Below are 22,242 nucleotides of genomic sequence, written 5' to 3'. Positions count from 1 at the left end.
GTCACGTATTGTTCGTGGAAAGAAGGATTGTCGGTATGCCTCTGTATGGGCTCTAATCTCTCTGATTTTATCCTCATGGTCTCTTCGCGAGATATACGTAGGGGGGAGCAATATACTGCTTGACTCCTCGGTGAAGGTATGTTCTCGAAACTTCAATAAAAGCCCGTACCGAGCTACTGAGCGTCTCTCTTGCAGAGTCTTCCACTGGAGTTTATCCATCATCCCCGTAACGTTTTCGCGATTACTAAATGATCCTGTAACGAAGCGCGCTGCTCTCCGTTGGATCTTCTCTATCAACCCTGTCTGGTACGAATCCCACACTGCTGAGCAGTATTCAATCAGTGGGCGAACAAGCGTACTGTAACCTACTTCCTTTGTTTTCGGATTGCATTTCCTTAGGATTCTTCCAATGAATCTCAGTCTGACAACTGCTTTACCGACGATCAACTTTATATGATCATTCCATTTTAAATCACTCCTAATGTGTACTCCCAGATAATTTATGGAATTAACTGCTTCCAGTTGCTGACCTGCTATATGGTAGCTAAATGATAAGGGATCTTTCTTTCTATGTATCCGCAGCACATTACACTTGTCTACATTGATATTCAATTGCCATTCCCTGCACCATGCGTCAATTCGCTTCAGATCCTCCTGCATTTCAGCATAATATTCCATTGTTACAACCTCTCGAAATACCACAGCATCATCCGCAAAAAGTCTCAGTGAACTTCCGATGTGATCCACCAGGTCATTTATGTATACTGTGAATAGCAACGGTCCTACGACACTCCCCTGCGGCACACCTAAAATCACTCTTACTTCGGAAGACCTCTCTCCATTGAGAATGACATGCTGCGTTCTGTTATCTAGGAACTCTTCAATCCAATAACACAATTGGTCTGATAGTCCATATGCTCTTACTTTGTTCATTAAACGACTGTGAGTAACTGTATCGAACGCCTTGCGGAAGTCAAGAAACACGGCATCTACCTGGGAACCCCTGTCTATGGCCATCTGAGTCTCGTGGACGAATAGCGCGAGCTGGGATTCACACGATCGTCTTTTTCGAAACCCTTGATGATTCCTACAGAGTAGATTTTTAGTCTCCAGAAAAGTCATTATACTCGAACATAATACGTGTTCCAAAATTCTACAACTGATAGACGTTAGAGATATAGGTCTATAGTTCTGCACATCTGTTCGACGTCCCTTCTTCAAAACGGGGATGACCTGTGCCCTATTCCAATCCTTTGGAACGCTACGCTCTTCTAGGGACCTACGGTACACCGCTGCAAGAAGGGGGGCAAGTTTCTTCGCGTACTCTGTGTAAAATCGAACTGGTATCCCATCAGGTCCAGCGGCCTTTCCTCTTGAGCGATTTTAATTGTTTCTCTATCCCTCTGTCGTCTATTTCGATATCTACCATTTTTTCATCTTTGCGACAATCTAGAGAAGGAACTACAGTGCAGTCTTCCTCTGTGAAACAGCTTTGGAAAAAGACATTTAGTATTTCGGCCTTTAGTTTGTCATCCTCTGTTTCAGTACCATTTTGGTCACAGAATGTCTGGACATTTTGTTTTGATCCACCTACCACTTTGACATAAGACCAAAATTTCTTAGGATTTTTGCCAAGTCAGTACATAGAACTTTACTTTCGAATTCATTGAACGCCTCTCGCATGGTCCTCCTCACATTACATTTCGCTTCGCGTAATTTTTGTTTGGCTGCAAGGCGTTGGCTATGTTTATGTTTGCTATGAAGTTCCATTTGCTTCCGCAGCAGTTTTCTAACTCGGTTGTTGAACCACGATGGCTCTTTTCCATCTCTTACGATCTTACTTGGCACATACTTATCTAACGCATATTGTGCGATGGTTTTGAACTTTGTCCACTGATCCTCAACACTATCTGTACTTAAAACAAAACTTTTGTGTTGAGCCAACAGGTACTCTGAAATCTGCTTTTTGTCACTTTTTCTAAACAGAAAAATCTTCCTACCCTTTTTAATATTCCTATTTACGGCTGAAATCATCGATGCCGTAACCGCTTTATGATCACTGATTCCCTGTTCCGCGTTAACTTTTTCAAATAGTTCGGGTCTGTTTGTCACCAGAAGGTCTAATATGTTATCGCCACGAGTCGGTTCTCTGTTTAACTGCTCAAGGTAGTTTTCAGATAAAGCACTTAAAAAAATTTCACTGGATTCTTTGTCCCTGCCACCCGTTATGAACGTCTGAGTCTCCCAGTCTATATCCGGCAAATTAAAATCTCCACCCAGAACTATAACATGGTGGGGAAATCTACTCGAAATATTTTCCAAATTATCCTTCAGGTGCTCAGCCACAACAGCTGCTGAGCCAGGGTACCTATAGAGACATCCAATTACCATGTCTGAGCCTGCTTTAACCGTGACCTTCACCCAAATTTTTTCACATTTCGGATCTCCGTCAATTTCCGTCGATACTATTGCACTTCTTATCGCTATAAACACGCCTCCCCCTTCACTGTCCAGCCTGTCTCTGCGGTATACATTCCAATCTGAGTTTAGAATATTATTACTGTTTACATCTGGTTTCAGCCAACTTTCTGTCCCTAGTATTATGTGGGCATTGTGACCGTTTATTAATGAGAGCAGTTCTGGGACCTTTCTATAGACGCTCCTGCAGTTTACTATTAGCACATTAATATTGTTATTTCCTGTTGCATTTTGCCCACCCCTACCTTGCCGCGTCTCAGGAGGCGTCTTGTCGGGCCTAGGGAGGGAATTCTCTAACCTAAAAAACTCACATGTGCACTCCACACGTACTCCGCTACCCTTGTAGCCGCTTCCTGCGTGCAGTGCACGCCTGACCTATTCAGGGGGACCCTACATTTCTCCACCCGATAGCGGAGGTCGAGAAATTTGCACCCCAGATCTCCGCAGAATCGTCTGAGCCTCTGGTTTAAGCCTTCCACTCGGCTCCAAACCAGAGGACCGCGATCGGTTCTGGGAACGATACTACAAATAGTTAGCTCAGATTACACCCCGCGAGCGAGGCTTTCCTCCTTCAACTCCGCCAACCGCCTGTACGAACTGAGGATGACCTCTGAACCCAGACGGCAGGAGTCATTGGTGCCGACATGAGCAACAATTTGCAGTCGGGTGCACCCAGTGGTCTCCATCGCCGCCGGCAGGGCCTCCTCCACATCTTGGATGAGACCCCCCGGCAAGCAGACAGAGTGAACACTGGCCTTCTTCCCCGACCTTTCCGCTATTTCCCTAAGGGGCTCCATCACCCGCCTAACGTTGGAGCTCCCAATAACTAATAACCCCCCCCCCCCGTGTGCATGCTCGGACCTTGCTGAAGGAGCGGCCACATATCCACTCACAGGCAGAGCGGGCGATGCCACACGGCCAGCCTCCACATTGACCCTCCGCCTCGTACGCCGCTGAACCCGCCACTGCCCTTGGAGAGAAGGTGGCCCAACCGCGCCCGGTACCCGCGAAGATGTCTCGACAGCAGGGACAGTGGGTGAAGCATGTAACACTTGGGGTTGTACCATGCGAAGCACCAGACTCCCCACTGCCGCTACACTCCGTGGCAGCAGCCTGAAGACGGCTGACCGCGGCCATCAACACGCTCAGCTGTTCGCGAACAGTGGCCAGCTCCTCCTGCGTCCGTACACAGCAGTCACACATCCTATCCATCCTAAGAAATCAATTTACTGTCGAGAGTTAATCAACTTTTAACTAGACTGCTAATTCACTAAAGGCGGCTGATAGTTGACTAAACTGTGGTTACTAGACACTTCTTGTAGAAAACAATGAAAATAGCATTACCTGTCTCTGGACAGTACTGAAAACAAACACTAGCACTACTGGCACTATGGCTGACTAAAGGGACTCTCTCTGAGTGTATTCAAAACAAACACGAAATCAATGTAACACTATTACTAGCATTCGACAATTAAAGCTTCCTAAAAGCAAAAACACACGGAAGAAGTGACAAGTAAGAAAAATACAGTTAATACTTAAATTAACGTAGCTCGCTGCACAGCAGACGTGAAGCAGACGGCAGTTACGACGACACCGACATTACGATGTCTGAGATGATGTGTACATAATGAGTAGCTTTTTTGCACCGTATATACTTTAAGATTACAGAAAATGGAGTCCAATTCACTCCACAGGACAAACAATAAAAGGCTTGTTCTGACCTTGAAAGAAAAGTAAAGTATACGAAAAACAAAGCAGAAGATAGAACCTTTGACAACGATTACGTGTATATTGCAAATGACACCCAGTCGATATTAATAGAGAAAATACTACAGTAACATCCCAACAGGTTATGAGAATAATGGCACCCAAACGCTTTCAGCAACTCTTCTCAGATGCACTCCAAATAACCTCCAAACCAGAAATCCAACGTCTGATAAATCTAAAAATCTTCTACACACACACACACACACACACACACACACACACACACACACACACACACACACAGAGAGAGAGAGAGAGAGAGAGAGAGAGAGAGAGAGAGAGAGAGAGAGAGAGAGAGACAGCGAGCATTCAATTAACGAGATATAAGAACTACAAAACAAGATCTCGACGTGAAGTGACGATGCGACCTCGAACCTAGGACCAGATGACAAGAATCGCACATTTCGGCCAGGCATATGAATAACAGTGATAACTTATTAATGTAAAAATTATAGCGCGAACTGTTTTCTAATCTGGAAGCATCGCATAAAAAACACAGCTGTGTTACTGCAGATTAAATTCACTGAAGCTGCGTTAATGTGAAAGGTGAAACGCGTCTAGTGACTAAATTCCAGAAAGAATAAGGCTTTCAATTTATGAAACGAATATTTATATACTTCCAGCGGAAAATTGTCACTCCAACGAAATTGTTATGAGAAAATTATTTCTTTCATATTTGGTTCCTTGTATAGCGTTCTACATTAATTATTAATTCTGAGTTTAGCGCTAAAAATGATTAGTTTTAGATTATTTCTGTCACCTCCTCCTCATCGTCTCATCATCTTATCACTTCTAAGGGCGTCTTAGCGCCTCAGCAATATTTCCCGTTTAGTGATTCACACATGTACCACGTCAAAAAGACAAAGCAGTTATCAATGTCAGTTACTTTTTTCCTACGAAAACGTGACCGACACACAATTGTTTCAATTTCTTTTGTAACAGTTGCTGTTCCAAATCACAGTGCAACATGGGCGACAAGTGTACCGAATATTAGGAATTGCTCTAGGATTCTAGAGTTCTCACCCTCAGATTATTTTATCTGATTGTATGACATACGTAAATCGGGTTTATTTGTGACTTTCCTAGTTCCTTCAGAATTATATTGGAACATATACATAAATCTCTTTTTTATACATAGATTTTATTTTACACTCCTGGAAATGGAAAAAAGAACACATTGACACCGGTGTGTCAGACCCACCATACTTGCTCCGGACACTGCGAGAGGGCTGTACAAGCAATGATCACACGCACGGCACAGCGGACACACCAGGAACCGCGGTGTTGGCCGTCGAATGGCGCTAGCTGCGCAGCATTTGTGCACCGCCGCCGTCAGTGTCAGCCAGTTTGCCGTGGCATACGGAGCTCCATCGCAGTCTTTAACACTGGTAGCATGCCGCGACAGCGTGGACGTGAACCGTATGTGCAGTTGACGGACTTTGAGTGAGGGCGTATAGTGGGCATGCGGGAGGCCGGGTGGACGTACCGCCGAATTGCTCAACACGTGGGGCGTGAGGTCTCCACAGTACATCGATGTTATCGCCAGTGGTCGGCGGAAGGTGCACGTGCCCGTCGACCTGGGACCGGACCGCAGCGACGCACGGATGCACGCCAAGACCGTAGGATCCTACGCAGTGCCGTAGGGGACCGCACCGCCACTTCCCAGCAAATTAGGGACACTGTTGCTCCTGGGGTATCGGCGAGGACCATTCGCAATCGTCTCCATGAAGCTGGGCTACGGTCCCGCACACCGTTAGGCCGTCTTCCGCTCACGCCCCAACATCGTGCAGCCCGCCTCCAGTGGTGTCGCGACAGGCGTGAATGGAGGGACGAATGGAGACGTGTCGTCTTCAGCGATGAGAGTCGCTTCTGCCTTGGTGCCAATGATGGTCGTATGCGTGTTTGGCGCCGTGCAGGTGAGCGCCACAATCAGGACTGCATACGACCGAGGCACACAGGGCCAACACCCGGCATCATGGTGTGGGGAGCGATCTCCTACACTGGCCGTACACCACTGGTGATCGTCGAGGGGACACTGAATAGTGCACGGTACATCCAAACCGTCATCGAACCCATCGTTCTACCATTCCTAGACCGGCAAGGGAACTTGCTGTTCCAACAGGACAATGCACGTCCGCATGTATCCCGTGCCACCCAACGTGCTCTAGAAGGTGTAAGTCAACTACCCTGGCCAGCAAGATCTCCGGATCTGTCCCCCATTGAGCATGTTTGGGACTGGATGAGGCGTCGTCTCACGCGGTCTGCACGTCCAGCACGAACGCTGGTCCAACCGAGGCGCCAGGTGGAAATGGCATGGCAAGCCGTTCCACAGGACTACATCCAGCATCTCTACGATCGTCTCCATGGGAGAATAGCAGCCTGCATTGCTGCGAAAGGTGGATATACACTGTACTAGTGCCGACATTGTGCATGCTCTGTTGCCTGTGTCTATGTGCCTGTGGTTCTGTCAGTGTGATCATGTGATGTATCTGACCCCAGGAATGTGTCAATAAAGTTTCCCCTTCCTGGGACAATGAATTCACGGTGTTCTTATTTCAATTTCCAGGAGTGTATATGCTAAATCTGCGTCTGTATTCCTCGGGACAAATAAGTAGAGAAGGCTAATACAATATAGGATCTAAAGTGTTTTTCATGGAGCTGAGCGATCAAAGAGGTGATCTGCAATGCATTACTCGACAATAAATGGAAAATTACTTGCTCTAAAGGAAGGAAAGACGGCATACAGGCACAACGCGGCATTACAGGATCTGCACGCTCTGTATGCGTTACACAATGGTTCGTATTATGAAAATGTTTATGCTTCTGTGTCTGACCGTTAGCACGTCTGCACGATGTTTCAGGAAGGAGCATGCGAAGTATAATAGAAAAATCACACTTATAGTTAACGTAGAAATTTTGTAGCTTAAGCACAAGGCAAATTACAGACTGCCTGGAATACATGCTACTATCGCTCATGGTGGTGAGCTGTATGCATCAGCAAAATAAAATAGGTAGCCGCTTCTGAGAATCAAGTCCTCATTAATTTTCTGAATATCTTAAATATTTCAGCAGGAGATATTCGCAGGTAAATCTAAAGACTACAGACGCCAGACAGTGCGTGAATCATTGGGTTGTCTAATGTCAGTTTATTAAGTGAGAATCGTCGTGATGAAGAAAGAAGCGGTCTACCGTCGTTAACTGAGCAACCAATTCCCGGAAATGGCTGATGCGGCTATTAGAGGAAACAAGCGCTGCACGTGCTCAAGGCTACGCTTCCATGACAGAAACAATGTGACATGAGTGCTAGCAACCGGTAATAAAAGTGACCTAACAACATGTATTTATGTAAGTTTTCTAAACATATGAAGGATGCCCAGAAACTGGTGCGGATGCGAACAAAAATACTCTGACTATAGTACGATCCACCGTTTGCGAGAAAACACCTCATGAAGTACGCAGCATGGCCAAGAACGCGTGCTGGGGAGCTGCATATAGCTGAGACAGTTCTACAGGATGTTTCAAAACGAAAAGCTGTATTTCTAACGCATATATTTATTAAACTGTGGGACATAAAACTATGAAACTTGAGACACACATTTACGAATCTCTCAAGCTATGATTACAGATGTTCAATAAATCCTCCACCAGGGACACGAACAATATCACATCGATACTGTAATTCTTCCCAGACTCTTAAGCTTGTTCATCGTCATTGCTGTTATGGCAGTACAGACCCAGTTCTTTAACTCTTCTAGATTCTGTTGTAGTGTTGGTGCATAAACGTTGTCCTTAATGAAACTCAACAGCAAGTAGTCACAGGGTGTCAGAGCGGTTGACTGTGGAGGTCAGGGGCCCTATTCTGTATCGCTCATATCGATCATGTAGTTGGTCCGTTTCGGTAGTGACGTCATTTTCGGTTCTTTATCGAAATATGCTATTCAGTAAGCTTCTGAGACCTGTTACCGAACGGTCGTGCCACGATTTTACGACAATTGTACCGAGAGGTTTTGGATTTCGGTATGGCCCTGTCGATCGGTGAGCTGTGGTTTATGTACACCTATAATTTGTTATTTTAAACATATTTAGCGGTTTTAGCTTTGGATTTAGTGATTGTGTTACTAAAGAATCACCAGAGGACGCATCCAGTTGGAAAGTGACTTCATAATAGACTATTTTCCTTTGTTAGAAATATAAGTAGGTTAGGTTGTTACCGTGAATGATTACATCCAAAAAGAAAACGTTTTCGGTCAATATTCTCTCAACATACGTGTTATTTTAATGCAAATAAGAGTTTAAAGATCATTAAGTAGCAAGTCATTGGCTCTGCTTACGTATATTACATGAGAGTGAACTGACGTTACTAGTGACTTGTGTACTTTTTCCCACAAATGGTTTAGTTAGTAATTATTGAAACGTGTTTACAACTTTCAAGTAACAATGAGAAGCAATTATGTGAAGCCTGATATTAGAAACCTTCCAAACTATTACGCATTTCTGACTTACGCAGCATCGTTTGGCAATGAAGTCAGCCTACGTTCCTCCGGAATAGTATAAGAATTCAGCCATACATAGCTGTTGTTTAGCGTAGCCAAGTGGATAGCGCGCGGGATTGCTACGCGTAATTGCGGATGGGTGCAAATTTTTTTTCCCTCTTCATATATGGAACACGTTCTGAGACATTGTTATTCGTGTAAGTTAAGATTTTTCTGCAATATTCGTTATTACTTACATGTAAGAGCGCACTTCCTCAGTAATGATTTCGTGATTTCTGTGTGTTTAAAATACGAAATTGTTCGAGATGAAATTGCTGTGAGTGAAACAACCGACAGTGACCTTTATATTTTCTCTTGTCAGAAATAATTCACCATTTTTTCCGAATATGTAGCGATTTTCGAGTATGCGGTTAGACAGGAATCTAAGAGCACAAGTTAAATTACTGGGAATGTAACTAGCAGCAGTCATCTTCATAATCTTGCTTGTCACAAGTCTTTATCTGCGATATAATCCTCAACAACAGTAGACAGAGATGAAAGATCTCCGCCGTGATATTTTTAGACTGTAGCACCATATACGAAACATTTTCATTCATGAGATGCATGTTATAAACTTCGACGAACTGCAGGAGCTCTCGAAAACGCGTTTTTTTTCAGTTTTGTTTTTAAGACCGAAATCGTTGACGTACCATATAGGGAAATGAGGTATTTAATCATTTACTGTTTATCTTTTTAATCTCAATCAATTTTTCGAGTGTTTTTATAGATGTATCAGTGCACTATTCAGTGTCACTGAACTGTAAACCTACTAAGCTCATTTTCGTCCGACATTTCCTCTGGTATTTTTAGCAACACTTCGTACTGCGAAAACGCAAGTTCGGTACTGCGAAGAATAGAGCGCCTGTGTCGTCTGCTAGCCGCTTTGTGTTCGTGGCGCTGTGCGCGCTGCACTGCGCGCTGCAGTGCTCCGGTTCTGCTCCGGTTCTCTAGACCCGAACGGTATCGCTACCGAAATGCAAACTGAATAAAGATGGAACTTTAATTCGAGTACTAGACCGTTCGGTGCTCTTGAGTACCGAAACGATCGGCACAATGGCGAAAAGATACAGAATGGGGACCAGGTGACGTGTTAAATTGTCGGCTGTTCGACAACCAATCCAACAGCTCGGCAGTGTTTCATCCAAATATTCACGCACTTTATGTCTCCAATGAGGGAGTGCCCCATCTTGTTGGAAAATGTTGTCCTCCTGTAGCCTCAGAAGCAACCAGTTTTGTAACATAGAAAGATACAGCTAACCGTTGTTTCCATCAAAGAAGAATGTGCCGTAAACATATTAGTGGGATATATCGCACAAAACACATTGGCTTTGGATTAATCTTGTACATGTGGATTTGAGTTTTGTAGGCCCTGTATTCAAATTTTGTTTGTTTACTTTCACACTAAGGTGGAAATTCGCTTCATCACTGAAAACGATGCATTGTGTGAAAGTGTCGTTAATAGAATTCTGAAGCTACTCAGAAAATGCCACAAGTTTGCGTTTACCATGACATAGAACCTGTAAGATCTGTAACTTGTACGGCTTCATAACCAACCAACGTCTCAAAACACGGCAAATTTTTGTTTTAGGCCTTTGTAACTCCTAAGTGGCACTAACTGTAAGTTGATTTTGTAGCACTACGTTCGAAAGCGGTTTGAATTCGCGGGATAGTTCCGTCGGGAACACGAGGGCGGCCAGATCGCTTTCCTTTAGACACACACATTCTGTGTGTACAAATTGTCGATACCATCTGCGAATGTTACTCCAAAGGATCACTTTGGTACCTCAGCTTGAAACATCTTTGCACTGGAATTACACTTCGCAAACTCGAGAATAAAAAAGATTTCTGCTGCGGAGTAGCTATTTTGCAAATTGCGGCGTTAACCAAGCAGAGAACAGCCATCGACCGGTGATGAATATAAACTAGAAAAGGTATTCTATTCTCCGACAACTGAGCCGAGGCGCAGCGATCGATAATTTTAACAACAGGATACGCATTTCTTTTTGAAACACCCTGTATTTAAAGGCTAGCATTGCAACAAGTATTATTTTGCTAACTTCAACACTTCCATTCGGCTGGGAAGCTGAAAGCTTTTCATCGGTAGTAGCCTATTATCCGGGGCTACAACAGTGCTGTCGCTCCAAAAGATCGATGGAAAGAAAAAAATATATTCAACGCCCCTCGACGGCGAGCTCTTTAGAGACCGAGCAAAAGCTGTAGCTGGCTAAGGAATTGCGTCGTCGCCTGCTGAAAGGAACCATCCTGGCAAGTGTGTTGGGCGATTTAAGTAAACCACGCTAAGAATGGAAATGAATTTGAACCGCCCTTTCCGTCAATGAAAGTCAAGTGTCTTGCCATTGTGAAATCTGTAAATCGACAATATGCCGTTGTATCTGGTATCTATAGTTAGACGTTACTTATCATAAGAGGAGCAGAATCGTTGTTCCTAATCTCTAAGTTCTTCACCACTTGTTTCCAGCAAATAAAGTCCAGAATATCTCCGTCGTCTTCCCAGTATGAAAGACGGGAAAAAGAGGCATTTTGCTTGGTACCGACACACCTGTTTGTCTGTGAGAATGACAGCTAGTAGCCCAGGCAAAGAGGTTTGTGCCCCTTCACAATGTGAGACAGTGATGCTCCTACGGGACGAAGAGCGCCAGGAAGTGATGGATACAAGGCCGAGATCAATAAAAACAACTACACTACTGACCATTAAAATTGCTTCACCAAGAAGAAATGCAGATGATAAACGGGTATTCATTGGACAAATATATTATACTAGGACTGACGTGTGATTGCATTTTCACGCAATTTGGGTGTATAGATCCTGAGAAATCAGCACCCAGAACAACCACCTCTGGCCGTAATAACGGTCTTGATTCGCCTGGACATTGAGTGAAACAGAGCTTGAATGGCGTGTATAGGTAGAGATGCCCATGTAGCTTCAACACGATACCACAGTTCATCAAGAGTAGTGACTGGCGTATTGTAACGAGCCAGTTGCTCGGCCACCATTGACCAGACGTTTTCAATTGATGAGAGATCTGGTGAATGTGCTGGCCAGGGCAGCAGTCGAACATTTTTTGTGTCCAGGAAGGTCCGCACAGGACCTGCAACATGCGGTCGTGCATTATCCTGCTGAAATGTAGGATTTCGCAGGGATCGAATGAAGGGTAGAGCCACGGCTGGTAACACATCTGAAATCTAACGTCCACTGTTCAAAGTGCCGTCAATGCGAACAAGAGGTGATCGAGACGTGTAACAAATGGCACCCCACACAATCACGCCGGGTAATACGCCAATATGGCGATGACGAATACACGCTTCCAATGTGCGTTCACCGCGATGTCGCCAAACATGGATGCGACCATCATAATGCTGTAAACAGAACCTGGATTCATCCGAAAAAATGACGTTTTGCCATTCGTGCACCCAGGTTCGTCGTTGAGTATACCATCGCAGGCGCTCCTGTCTGTGATGCAGCGTCAAGGGTAACCCCAGCCATGGTCCCAGAGCTGATAGTCGATGCTGCTGCAAACGTCGTCGAACTGTTCGTGCAGATGGTTGTTGTCTCGCAAAAGTCCCCATCTGTTGACTCAGGGGCCGAGACGTGGCTGTACGATCCGTTACAGCCATTCGGATAAGATGCCTGCCATCTCGACTGATAGTGATATGAGGCCGTTGGAATCCAGCACGGCGTTCCGTATTACCCTTCTGAACCCTCCGATTCCATATTCTGCTAAGTCATTGGATTTCGACCAACGCGAGCAGAAATGTCGCGATGCGACAAACCGCAATCGCGATAGGCTACAATCCGGCCTTTATCAAAGTCGGAAAGGTGATGGTACGCATTTCTCCTCCTTACACGAGGCATCACAACAAAGTTTCACCAGGCAACGCCGGTCAACTGCTGTTTGTGTATGAGAAATCGTTTGGAAACTTTCCTCATGTCAGCACGTTGTAGGTGTCGCCACCGGCGCCAACTTTGTGTGAATGCTCTGAAAAGGTAATCATTTGCATGTCACAGCATCTTCTTCCTGTCGGTTAAATTTCGCGTCTGTAGCACGTCATCTTGGTGGTGTAGCAATTTTAATGCCCAGTAGTGTATAAGACCGTCGCGCAGCTCCTTCCACTCAGTTAGGCGTTTGTAGAAATGAACTGCTAACGATTGGTGTTGCTTACTGGCTACACGACGGAACTGCATTTGGCTAACTCGGTCCACTTTCGCAGCCCTTAGGGGAGTACTGCCAGGTGTGTGGAGGTGGTGTCGTGGCAGTTTATATGTAACATCCCTTGCTGGGTGCAGAAACTAACTATAAATTACATAAAGAAAGCGAGTGACAAGCCTAAAAGTATGCCAACGGGAAACTTTTCGACTCTAAACATACCACCAGTGTTACAAAGTACGAAAGAATATATTTTATCGGTTGGGTAATTTGGTGGCAAGTTATTTGCGCTTCCTCATGTGTGACGCTATCTCTGCACTCGACTGATTGAGTAACCAGTGTTTGTCACTCGCTCCGGCAGACACTCCATTGAGCGGTAATGCGTTGTCATTCTGCCGGTAACGAAGTCTGCTGAGTCACCAGTGGTACCACAACATGGGCTAAGCCATGTATCCGCAATATCCTTTATTCCAAGAGTGCTCTTACCGCAAGACATGCGGGAGATCTGCTTCGAAATCTGGAAGGTAGAAGGCGAAGGTATCAGGTTCTTACGCAGCACACATTTTTAATCTGCTAGGAAGTTTCAGATCAGAGAACACTTCACTGCAGGTTGAAAATTCCTTCTGAAACAATACTTGTCTTTATAGTACATCGCGGTTAATACCTAGTTTACGACCTGCCGGGTAAGAGGAGGCTGAAGTTCAGTAACCTATCAAAAAATTCTCAGACACAGAAACGAAGAAACAGATGTCACAAGGTGCTGTAGAATTGTCGTTGTAACGCTTAAACCAACATCAATTCCGTGGCTCCAGGCCTTATCCAATAAAGCACCATCAAATCTCTACAGCAGGCAGAGGACCGAGAAATGGAGTAAATCGTGCAACAGGTTAGTTCTCGCCATCCACATGCCAGAAATGGTTCAAATGGCTCTGTGCACTATGGGACTTAACTTCTGAGGTCATCAGTCCTCTAGAACTTAGAACTACTTAAACCTAACTAACCTAAGGACATCACACACATCCATGCCCAAGGCAGGATTCGAACCTGAGACCGTAGCGGTCGATGGTTCCTGACTGTAGCGGCTAGAACCGCTCGACCACTCCAGCCGGCTCCATATCCCAGACTTAAATCTAAAAATCTGCATGGGTTCTCAACAGTATCCACCACAATTTGCGAGAGCGCTCGGGAACTAATTTGACACTGATTGCTGAACGATGGCTGGAGAATCAGACTGATACAACCGCACAGTCTACAGGCACACAGGTTCCAAGAGACGTCTGGAGTCGCCTTATTGTCTTCAGAGTCAGGCATGTATTATGCAACTCATCTCTTTCAAATAAGGTATTGTACACCGCCCAGAATGCATGGTACAATGGAGCAAACAGTAGAACACAACAGCAGTGAACCTCCAATAATAAGATTTCTAGGTGAATGGAAGAACTTCATAAATGCTTGTCCGGCCGGAGTGGCCATGCGGTTCTAGGTGCTACAGTCTGCAATAGCTGTAGTCGAGGAATAATGTTGTGAACAGCACTGTAAAGCAGTCCGGAGTTATGGTGAGGCATTGGCGTCGGATGTTGTCTTTCTGCATCCCTAGAGATGTCGGTCGATCACGATACACTTGCGGCTTCAGGTAACCCCAAAGCCAACAATCGCATGGATTGAGGTCTGGGGACCTGGGAGGCCAAGCATGACGAAAGTGGCGGCTGAGTACACGATCATCACCAAACGACGCGCGCAAGAGATCTTTCACGCGTCTAGCAATACTGATTTTTTTTTGTTGTTCTAATAAAACCCCATGTCATTCCAAGCATGTGTGTCAATTTTTACCTCTCTATCCACATTATTCCGTATTTTATTAATTTTTCAAATTTATACTGACTTTTTGATCACCCGGTACTTCTTTATTATCTAATCAAATAATAAACACTACAGTTACAGTGGTTTCCCTAGGCCAAAAACGTAATTTTTCAGAAAAACAGTTTCAAAGCTCAGAAGTACAATTTTTTAAATAAAACTCAACTGGATAATAAAAACGAGACGCATGACTGTAATAAGAAAAACGATTTATGAAGTTGGGACACTCTAATGGAAACAAGAGTTCTTTCTGGGAAGAGTCGGCCAACATATTACTTTCCACACACGTTTCGCGATACGACAACGAAAAAGTAAGATAAATTATAGCTAATACGGTTTGCCGACAATTTTTCCCATTCGTCATTCGCCACACACTGTAAGGTGACTTGCGGATTACAGATTTACAAAGTTATAGTAACCTGACGAGACAGTTGTTGAAACTTGATTTACAGGTCTACTAAAGAGACTGCTTACACCACGCTTGTCCGCCCTATTCTGGAGTATTGCTGTGCAGTGTGGGATCCGCGTCAGGTGGGACTGACGGATGGCATCGAAAAAGTACAAAGAAGGGCAGCTCGTTTTGTATTATCGCGAAATAGGGGAGATAGTGTCACAGACATGATACGTGAATTGGAGTGGCAATCATTAAAACAAAGGCGTTTTTCGTTGCGACGGGATCTTCTCATGAAATTTAAATCACCAGTTTTCTCATCCGATTGCGAAAACATTCTGTTGGCACCCACGTACATGGGGAGAAATGATCATCACGATAAAATAAGAAAAATCAGGGCTCGCACAGAATAATTCAATTGCTCGTTTTCCCCGCGTGCCGTTCGAGAGTGGAACGGTAGAGAGACAGCTTGAAGGTGGTTCATTGAACCCTCTGCCAGACACTTTATTGTGAATAGCAGAGTAATCACGTAGATGTACTTTCCGGGTGTCTTATGCCACCACCTACACATCTCGTAGTTTAAACTGTTGCAAAGTACACTTTCGTACATCTCGATGGTAGTATACAAATACGCATGTTAGTGGATATTAATATGGGTTGTATCAACCCTTCTCCTTTATGCCCTCTTTAACTCTGCTGACGTCACTGGAACGACGACGACATTCTAACTCATCCCAAAGGTGTTACATTGCGTTCAGATTGGGACTTGGAGCAGGCCAGTCCATTTCATGAAAGGGCCACGAACAATTGCCTCACAGATGTTGCTTGATGAAAGGATGCATTATTATGCTGATCCAATCAATCATTGGCTCTGTAATGTTCATTTACTTTATGCAGTACATAAAACAATCATACCGTAACGCCACATCCCCTGTACCTGGCTGTTGGCACTGCATGTGTCAGGTAACGTTCTCCAGTCATTAGCCAAACCCTTCCATCAGGTTCCCAGAGGGCAGAGTGGTTCATCACTACAAATCAATCATTTCTAATCATCCAGTGTCCACTATCGTCGCTCGTTAGACCACCTCAAGGGTCCCTTAGGAGTGACTACAGAAATGTGTTTTTAACTCCCTATGTGCAGTCTTTGTACTAGCTGGACTACTAGCAGCATTTTTGAACTCACGAGTGATTACTTCACGCTGATTTCGTGCGCCTTTTTTTTCCAACAGTCCTACGCAAATTGAGACGGTCCTGGCCCATCCAGTACATGAAGTCTGCCTAGTCTGTGGTTGTTCCTTCACATTTTCACTTACCAACCATACCAACAATTGACTTGGGCAGCTTTTCTAAAGCTTGAACTATCTTGTTAAGAAGACTAACCACTTTAGAAGTCACTGTGCTCTCAGACACATTTTGTTGTTACTGCTTCTCTGCTGACAACACAACATTTCCTGCCTCCTTTTATACCAGCGGGTCCGCTTCTCGTGACATCTGGAGGTCAATTCCAAATTACATATCGATGTCGTCCTCCCTTTGATCTGACAGTGTACATCTAATACCACATGAGACGATGTTCAGGCGGATGCTGGAAGTCTTCTAGTATGGGGGATATGTGCATGGTACGATTAGTCTGCCACAGTTTCTCACTGATAAAAGATACAGGTTCCTCCTATCTGACCATACTCATCCTTACGTTCGTCGAAAGGCCCTCGCATGCAGCCTGTACCTTTACTGAGACAATGCACCATCCTTTGGCTCTAAATTAGATAATGGATTTAGCAATACTCCACGGAGATGATTATGCTTTCTTTTGTATTCTGTCGTAGAAAATCCTTCGTTTACCTTGTACACTGTGCTTCTTGTGAGCAGGGTGAACTCTGGTTTACATAATGTTTTCATTACTCTGTACTACTCACTTCTTGTACAGGTCTCTCTAATTTCAGCATTAAAGGCAGTATAAAATTATTTTATCCCTGCTGCATGTTGAACTCAGTGGCTGTTATTCAATTAAGCATTGTTGATGTAGAGCAAAACTTACCTCAAATACTATTAAAACGCTATTTTATTGCAGTGGTCAATTTCGAGCCATCATATTCATCTTCAGGCGGCTACACTTGTTTAATACGCGTTACATTCGACAACAGCACGTCATCCGCTTTTTACAGTTCGTTCTAGTGAACGTTGTTTTGTATCGTTTTCTGCCTTGTACATTTCTGAGAGGACGCACTAGGTGTTTAAGTGTAGGCAGCGCAAGTAATCACACGAAGGACGATCACAAGAACCAAATTTAAGAGAGGGCGACATGCTGCTGACCAATCTAATACTGTACTACAACGAGAGTAACCATTCGAAGGTGAACATGGCAGGCCCAAAATCTTTCATGGCAAAAAAAATGCTTTTTTAAAGATATTTATGGCTGGATCTGCTCTCTACACAAACTTTTATGTAGTATCCTCGTAATACTTAGGAAATTGCAGTTTGTTTGTTTCAAGATCAAAGCACTCGTGTGGCTACGGTCCAAGAGGTAAGCTCATATTGCTACCCAAACACATTGCAACTTGTGATTTTCCGCGTTTTGAAGATCGAGGGGAAAAACGCCTTGTATCATCGAGAGACCGACACCAGACCTTTACTTCTGCAGTCTTGATAGTTGCTGTGGTACTTGGCCTCTCCCGAGAGATATTAAGCGGTAAAATTATGTATAAAAACAGCTGATGGAATCAATTGTGGAATGGTTTCCACAACACTCCACATCAACGGACCGCTGAAGCTGCCGTTCCAATGACAGCTACTCTGGTCCGCTCGCCAAAGAGGCAGGAAACAATTAGAAGCGAATAAAGGAGTCAGACGCACTAACTGATGTGTGACGACGGAGCACTTAATTTGGCACATCATGTGCCTCACAAGGCTCAAGTTTGTAAGACTGTGGTCCGTATCTCGCGTTAGCTCCTATACGTGTGCGTAAGTCTCTTAGAAAATACGCTCCATTATCATTAAACAAGCGCCGCATAGATAACTGACAGTGCCGATGTAGCACTAGCTAGCGTGATTCTCTGAAGCCTTATTTTTGTGAAATTACTGTAAATAGAACTGTTACAGGACGGCCTGCATTAAAAACTATAAGCTCTCATGTAATTGCCATGTCATGCTACAAATAAATATATAAAAAAGTGAAACACACTGTTTAGGAAAGAGTTACTATTTCTGAATTTCTCAAGGAAAATGAACGTGTATTTCCGTAAACATATGTCATAGCGAGTTCGTGGTACTGCACTTAGAGGTAGATAATAGCTTTGGTTCGTATTACTCTGTATCAAGTATGCGTTCCCGACCAACCTTATTCGCGAATGAGAACAAATACTACTTTCTTAACAGTTTGTGGGACGTCTGAATACGTGCAAGGACGATTCAATACCATACATGCCTCTTATTCCCAGCGGTGATGTCATTACTTCAGCTTTCCCGTAATATTGTTAATTGGCTAACCACCTTTTATTTAAAATCTTTCAGTATAAACAGCAGTTTTTTTTTCAGTCGAAAAAGATGGAGAAGGAATTGTTCGTGGCTTTGTTACAGAGTCAGTGTAATACTAGTGAGTAGTGCGTTAGGGAGGCTGCACAAAGGAGATGAGAATGACTTTACCAGACACTGAAGATCACTCTTCCCGAATGATTATAACAGACCACCACTTAACTGACCACCTAAAAGAGGTCTTCATACTTAAACACTGTTAGCTGCAGAGAACAAGCATTTTTCATGGCAGAAAACAATAGCTATGAAGTATCAAGCCTGCGTTTGTCGTAATCAGATGCGCTCAAGCTAATTTTAATCCATTTCAGAAACTGTAATCGCCTTGTTTACATTTATTACGCTCTGAACTGGGCGATAAGAAACCAGTTACGTAACGCACGCTTGACCCATCGACGCTTGTACAGATTTAATGAAAGTCATGTTAGAAAACCCACCAACAGTTGCTAAATGAATTTACTGTGATACCTTTTGCGTTCTTCCCTATCATCTGGTGATAAAAAGTTGCCTTAGCATATATATAATAAATCATTATTTCGATAATGACCTGTCTCAATTCTGATGTATGCAAAGTCAAACCGGCATCTAAACTTGTTTCCTTGTCACTTATGGACAAAATTGCAGACTGAACACACTGATGGATGTGAAAGCATTTAATGGTGAACGCTGCAGCACTTATTAGATTTTAATGCTGATATTTGAAATAGCAACAAATATCACGTACGTGTTGCTTTTCGACAGTTTCTGTCGTTTGAAGACAGTAGAGAAGTGTTTAGGTAGGTGTCGGCGTTTCAAATGGAGCTGTTTATAGACAGCCACTATACACGTTCAACCTGCAGTTTTGTCCATATTTAAAAATGCGAAGACAGAAATTTTCAAGTAATTTTGGCTATACCTTTATTTAACTTGTGACTGAATGGTTATTACAGAAACAGACTGAGTACGCACACACACGCACTCACACACACACAATTTTTTGTGTCTTTACGATGACTTCAGATCAAAACAAGTAGTACAATTTCCTTAGCAACTGTCGCTATGTCTCACATGAACTTCATAAAACACGCTGCGACTGTGAAGCATCACCTATCGAAAACACAGTTGAAGGTGTCATCTATAGAAGACTGCAGACCTGTTTGGTAAATGCTAACTACTGTCAAATCATCTGTCCAGGTAAAGATGCCTATACATCAGGATTTGAGAGTGATAGTCTCAATCTATCGTAATCTAAATTCGCACGTTACTTAGCTCACTATTCTTTATGAATAGCAAACTGGAAGGTAAACTCAGAAATCTTTGACTATATACTGGACGAATCTCTTACGAATATTTGGTGCATATTATGTACATATACCTTACATCGCCTATGAAAAGGTAAACTCAGAAATCTTTGACTATATACTGGACGAATCTCTTATGAATATTTGGTGCATATTATGTACATATACCTTACATCGCCTATGAAAAATGCGGGGATGCCACTACATAATTCTTATCCACACAAGATATATTTGGAATCCACGTCTGCGCTACTACGTGACAATGTTTGAACGCATACTCCCTCCAGTCCCATCCCCTAAAAATGTTCAATGGCAGCACCGTTCGCACTAAACAAATTCACAGCTATTTTTTATTTTATGGAGACAGTTCTGTTCCATTGCTATAAAAGAATAGCTTGGTTTCAACTTCCATCACCGACCAATGTCTCTTTCCTTTCCCTCCACTTTACGATAGATATTGAACTAGAAATTCCTACAAGTGCTGTGCCGGGTATCCTTACCCGAGTCAAAGTTTCAATACTTAGCCTAACATTATTCTATACACGACACACTACCACTTAGGCATAGTTTCAAAAGAAGACTCAGGTAATACATGAGGAATGGTGATCTGCTAAAAAGTTGACATGTGTGAAAGAGGACTTCCTGTATCAATGTTTTGACACAATATGAATTACTGTTTACTTGCCGGCTGCACTGACGTAGGCAAATGTTTGTAAACAAAGGTCCACGTGGGATGTGACACAGGTACAGTAGACGCTGCATAAAAGAAGATAATATTTACTGCTGAAAATGTTTCCACAAAGCTGAACTTAAAAATGGTTAAGCGTGTGTGAAGTAACATCAAATCCATGTCAAAACATAAATATCTTTAAGGACGAAGAGTGGCTGAATGCTTTTCAGTGGAAAGTTGCGACAGGTTCTCGTACAGTTCGGAGACGTTGTGCAAGAGCAGTGCAAGTCAGTCGCAGATGCAGCTGCAATTAACTAACCTTTGCAGCTCCTTTGCTGCGAGATCTTCGCTGCCTGTTCCGCCATGTCACGGTGTTTTCGTCTGTCCGATGCTCACGCCGCACGAGCTGCCTCTGGACTGCGTGGGAACGGGGGACGCGACCAAAGATATTCCACCGGCTGGCCTTGAGCAGCGATAACTAGCGCTCGCTGGGCCGTGTCAACGCGCGACAGTAGTCAGGCGGAGCGGTGACGGGGGAACACCCGAAATGTTGACATTACGTGGTAATGTGTGCGCGTTGTGGAAACCCTGATCGAACTGCTTTGTTTGTACGTGCCACGTAACACCAACTGACTCTCTTTAATGTTTGCTTCCTCACTTCCTCGTTCTGCGGTAACATGTGAAGCTTAGGTGCAATCAGTAATGGCGGTGGTGTGCATTCGAATAGATCACTTTCAAAGCCTCTGTCCTACAGAATGGTCATGTAATTGTACTAAGTAAATGAGGCGCCATAAACGGTAGGTTAAATACACAAGTAACATATTCTTGACGTTGCCCCTACTGGCATAGAAGTTCAAACCGATGCCACAGATGAAAATTATGCAGCAACACCCAAGCACATTCGACAATTTTGTGAACAAGTTGTCTTGTATAAATTTCCTTTTGTTTGAAACACATTTTCTTCTTCCTATTTGCGTTTTCATTTTCTTACTTATTCTGGACTATATGTATTTTCTCAGTCTTCTTTCTGGAGACAACCAGTTTGCATAAGTTTTCTCTTTATCATAATCCTTTAGGTGAATGATAAACTGTCATTCTATGACACTTAGGCTGTGTCTGTCTTACTTCTTTCTACACATGAGATCCTGTTTTGTGAGAGAAGTGCAGCAATTACTGTACATTGGTTTTTTATACTTCCCTTGACAATTTTCAGCACCACTGACGAAGGTTGGGATGAAAAAAACATAAAAACGATTACTGTAAACACACACACGCGCGTATGAAATTTTAAAGTAAAAACATCTAATGACGATACTGTCTGTGAAATACTTAATGCTAGCAGTATGACACTTTAAAAAATCATGGTTCATACAGAATGGCCATTTATCATTTACTTCAGCATACCGACCTAGAATTACACAGAGGAATATGCATGTTTCAAAGAAAAACTAATACACGTCTCACTATGCAGGATAGTCGGAAACAGTCTGTAAGAATGTTACAGGGGAGGTTGAGCGGGAAAATAATTGTTAAGCAAAAAATTTGATACGTTGCGCCGTTTCCGATTTAATGA

The 22,242-nt window shown here is 43.6% G+C and overlaps 1 protein-coding gene across 1 annotated transcript in view; it reads right to left on the bottom strand.

Moving 5' to 3' along the window:
* The window catches only part of LOC126175736 (methanethiol oxidase-like), a 130,998-nt gene extending 109,875 nt beyond the window's left edge, over positions 1-21,123 (bottom strand). The window contains exon 1 of the mRNA XM_049922687.1: positions 20,989-21,123. Coding sequence (XP_049778644.1) covers positions 20,989-21,034 — 46 coding nt within the window. The 5' untranslated portion in view covers positions 21,035-21,123. The remainder of the gene's footprint in view (positions 1-20,988) is intronic.
* Positions 21,124-22,242: the final 1,119 nt, after the last annotated feature.

This window comes from Schistocerca cancellata, chromosome 3 (genome assembly GCF_023864275.1).
Source record: "Schistocerca cancellata isolate TAMUIC-IGC-003103 chromosome 3, iqSchCanc2.1, whole genome shotgun sequence".
Taxonomy (NCBI): domain Eukaryota; kingdom Metazoa; phylum Arthropoda; class Insecta; order Orthoptera; family Acrididae; genus Schistocerca; species Schistocerca cancellata.
This window is presented reverse-complemented; position numbering and strand designations above follow the sequence as displayed.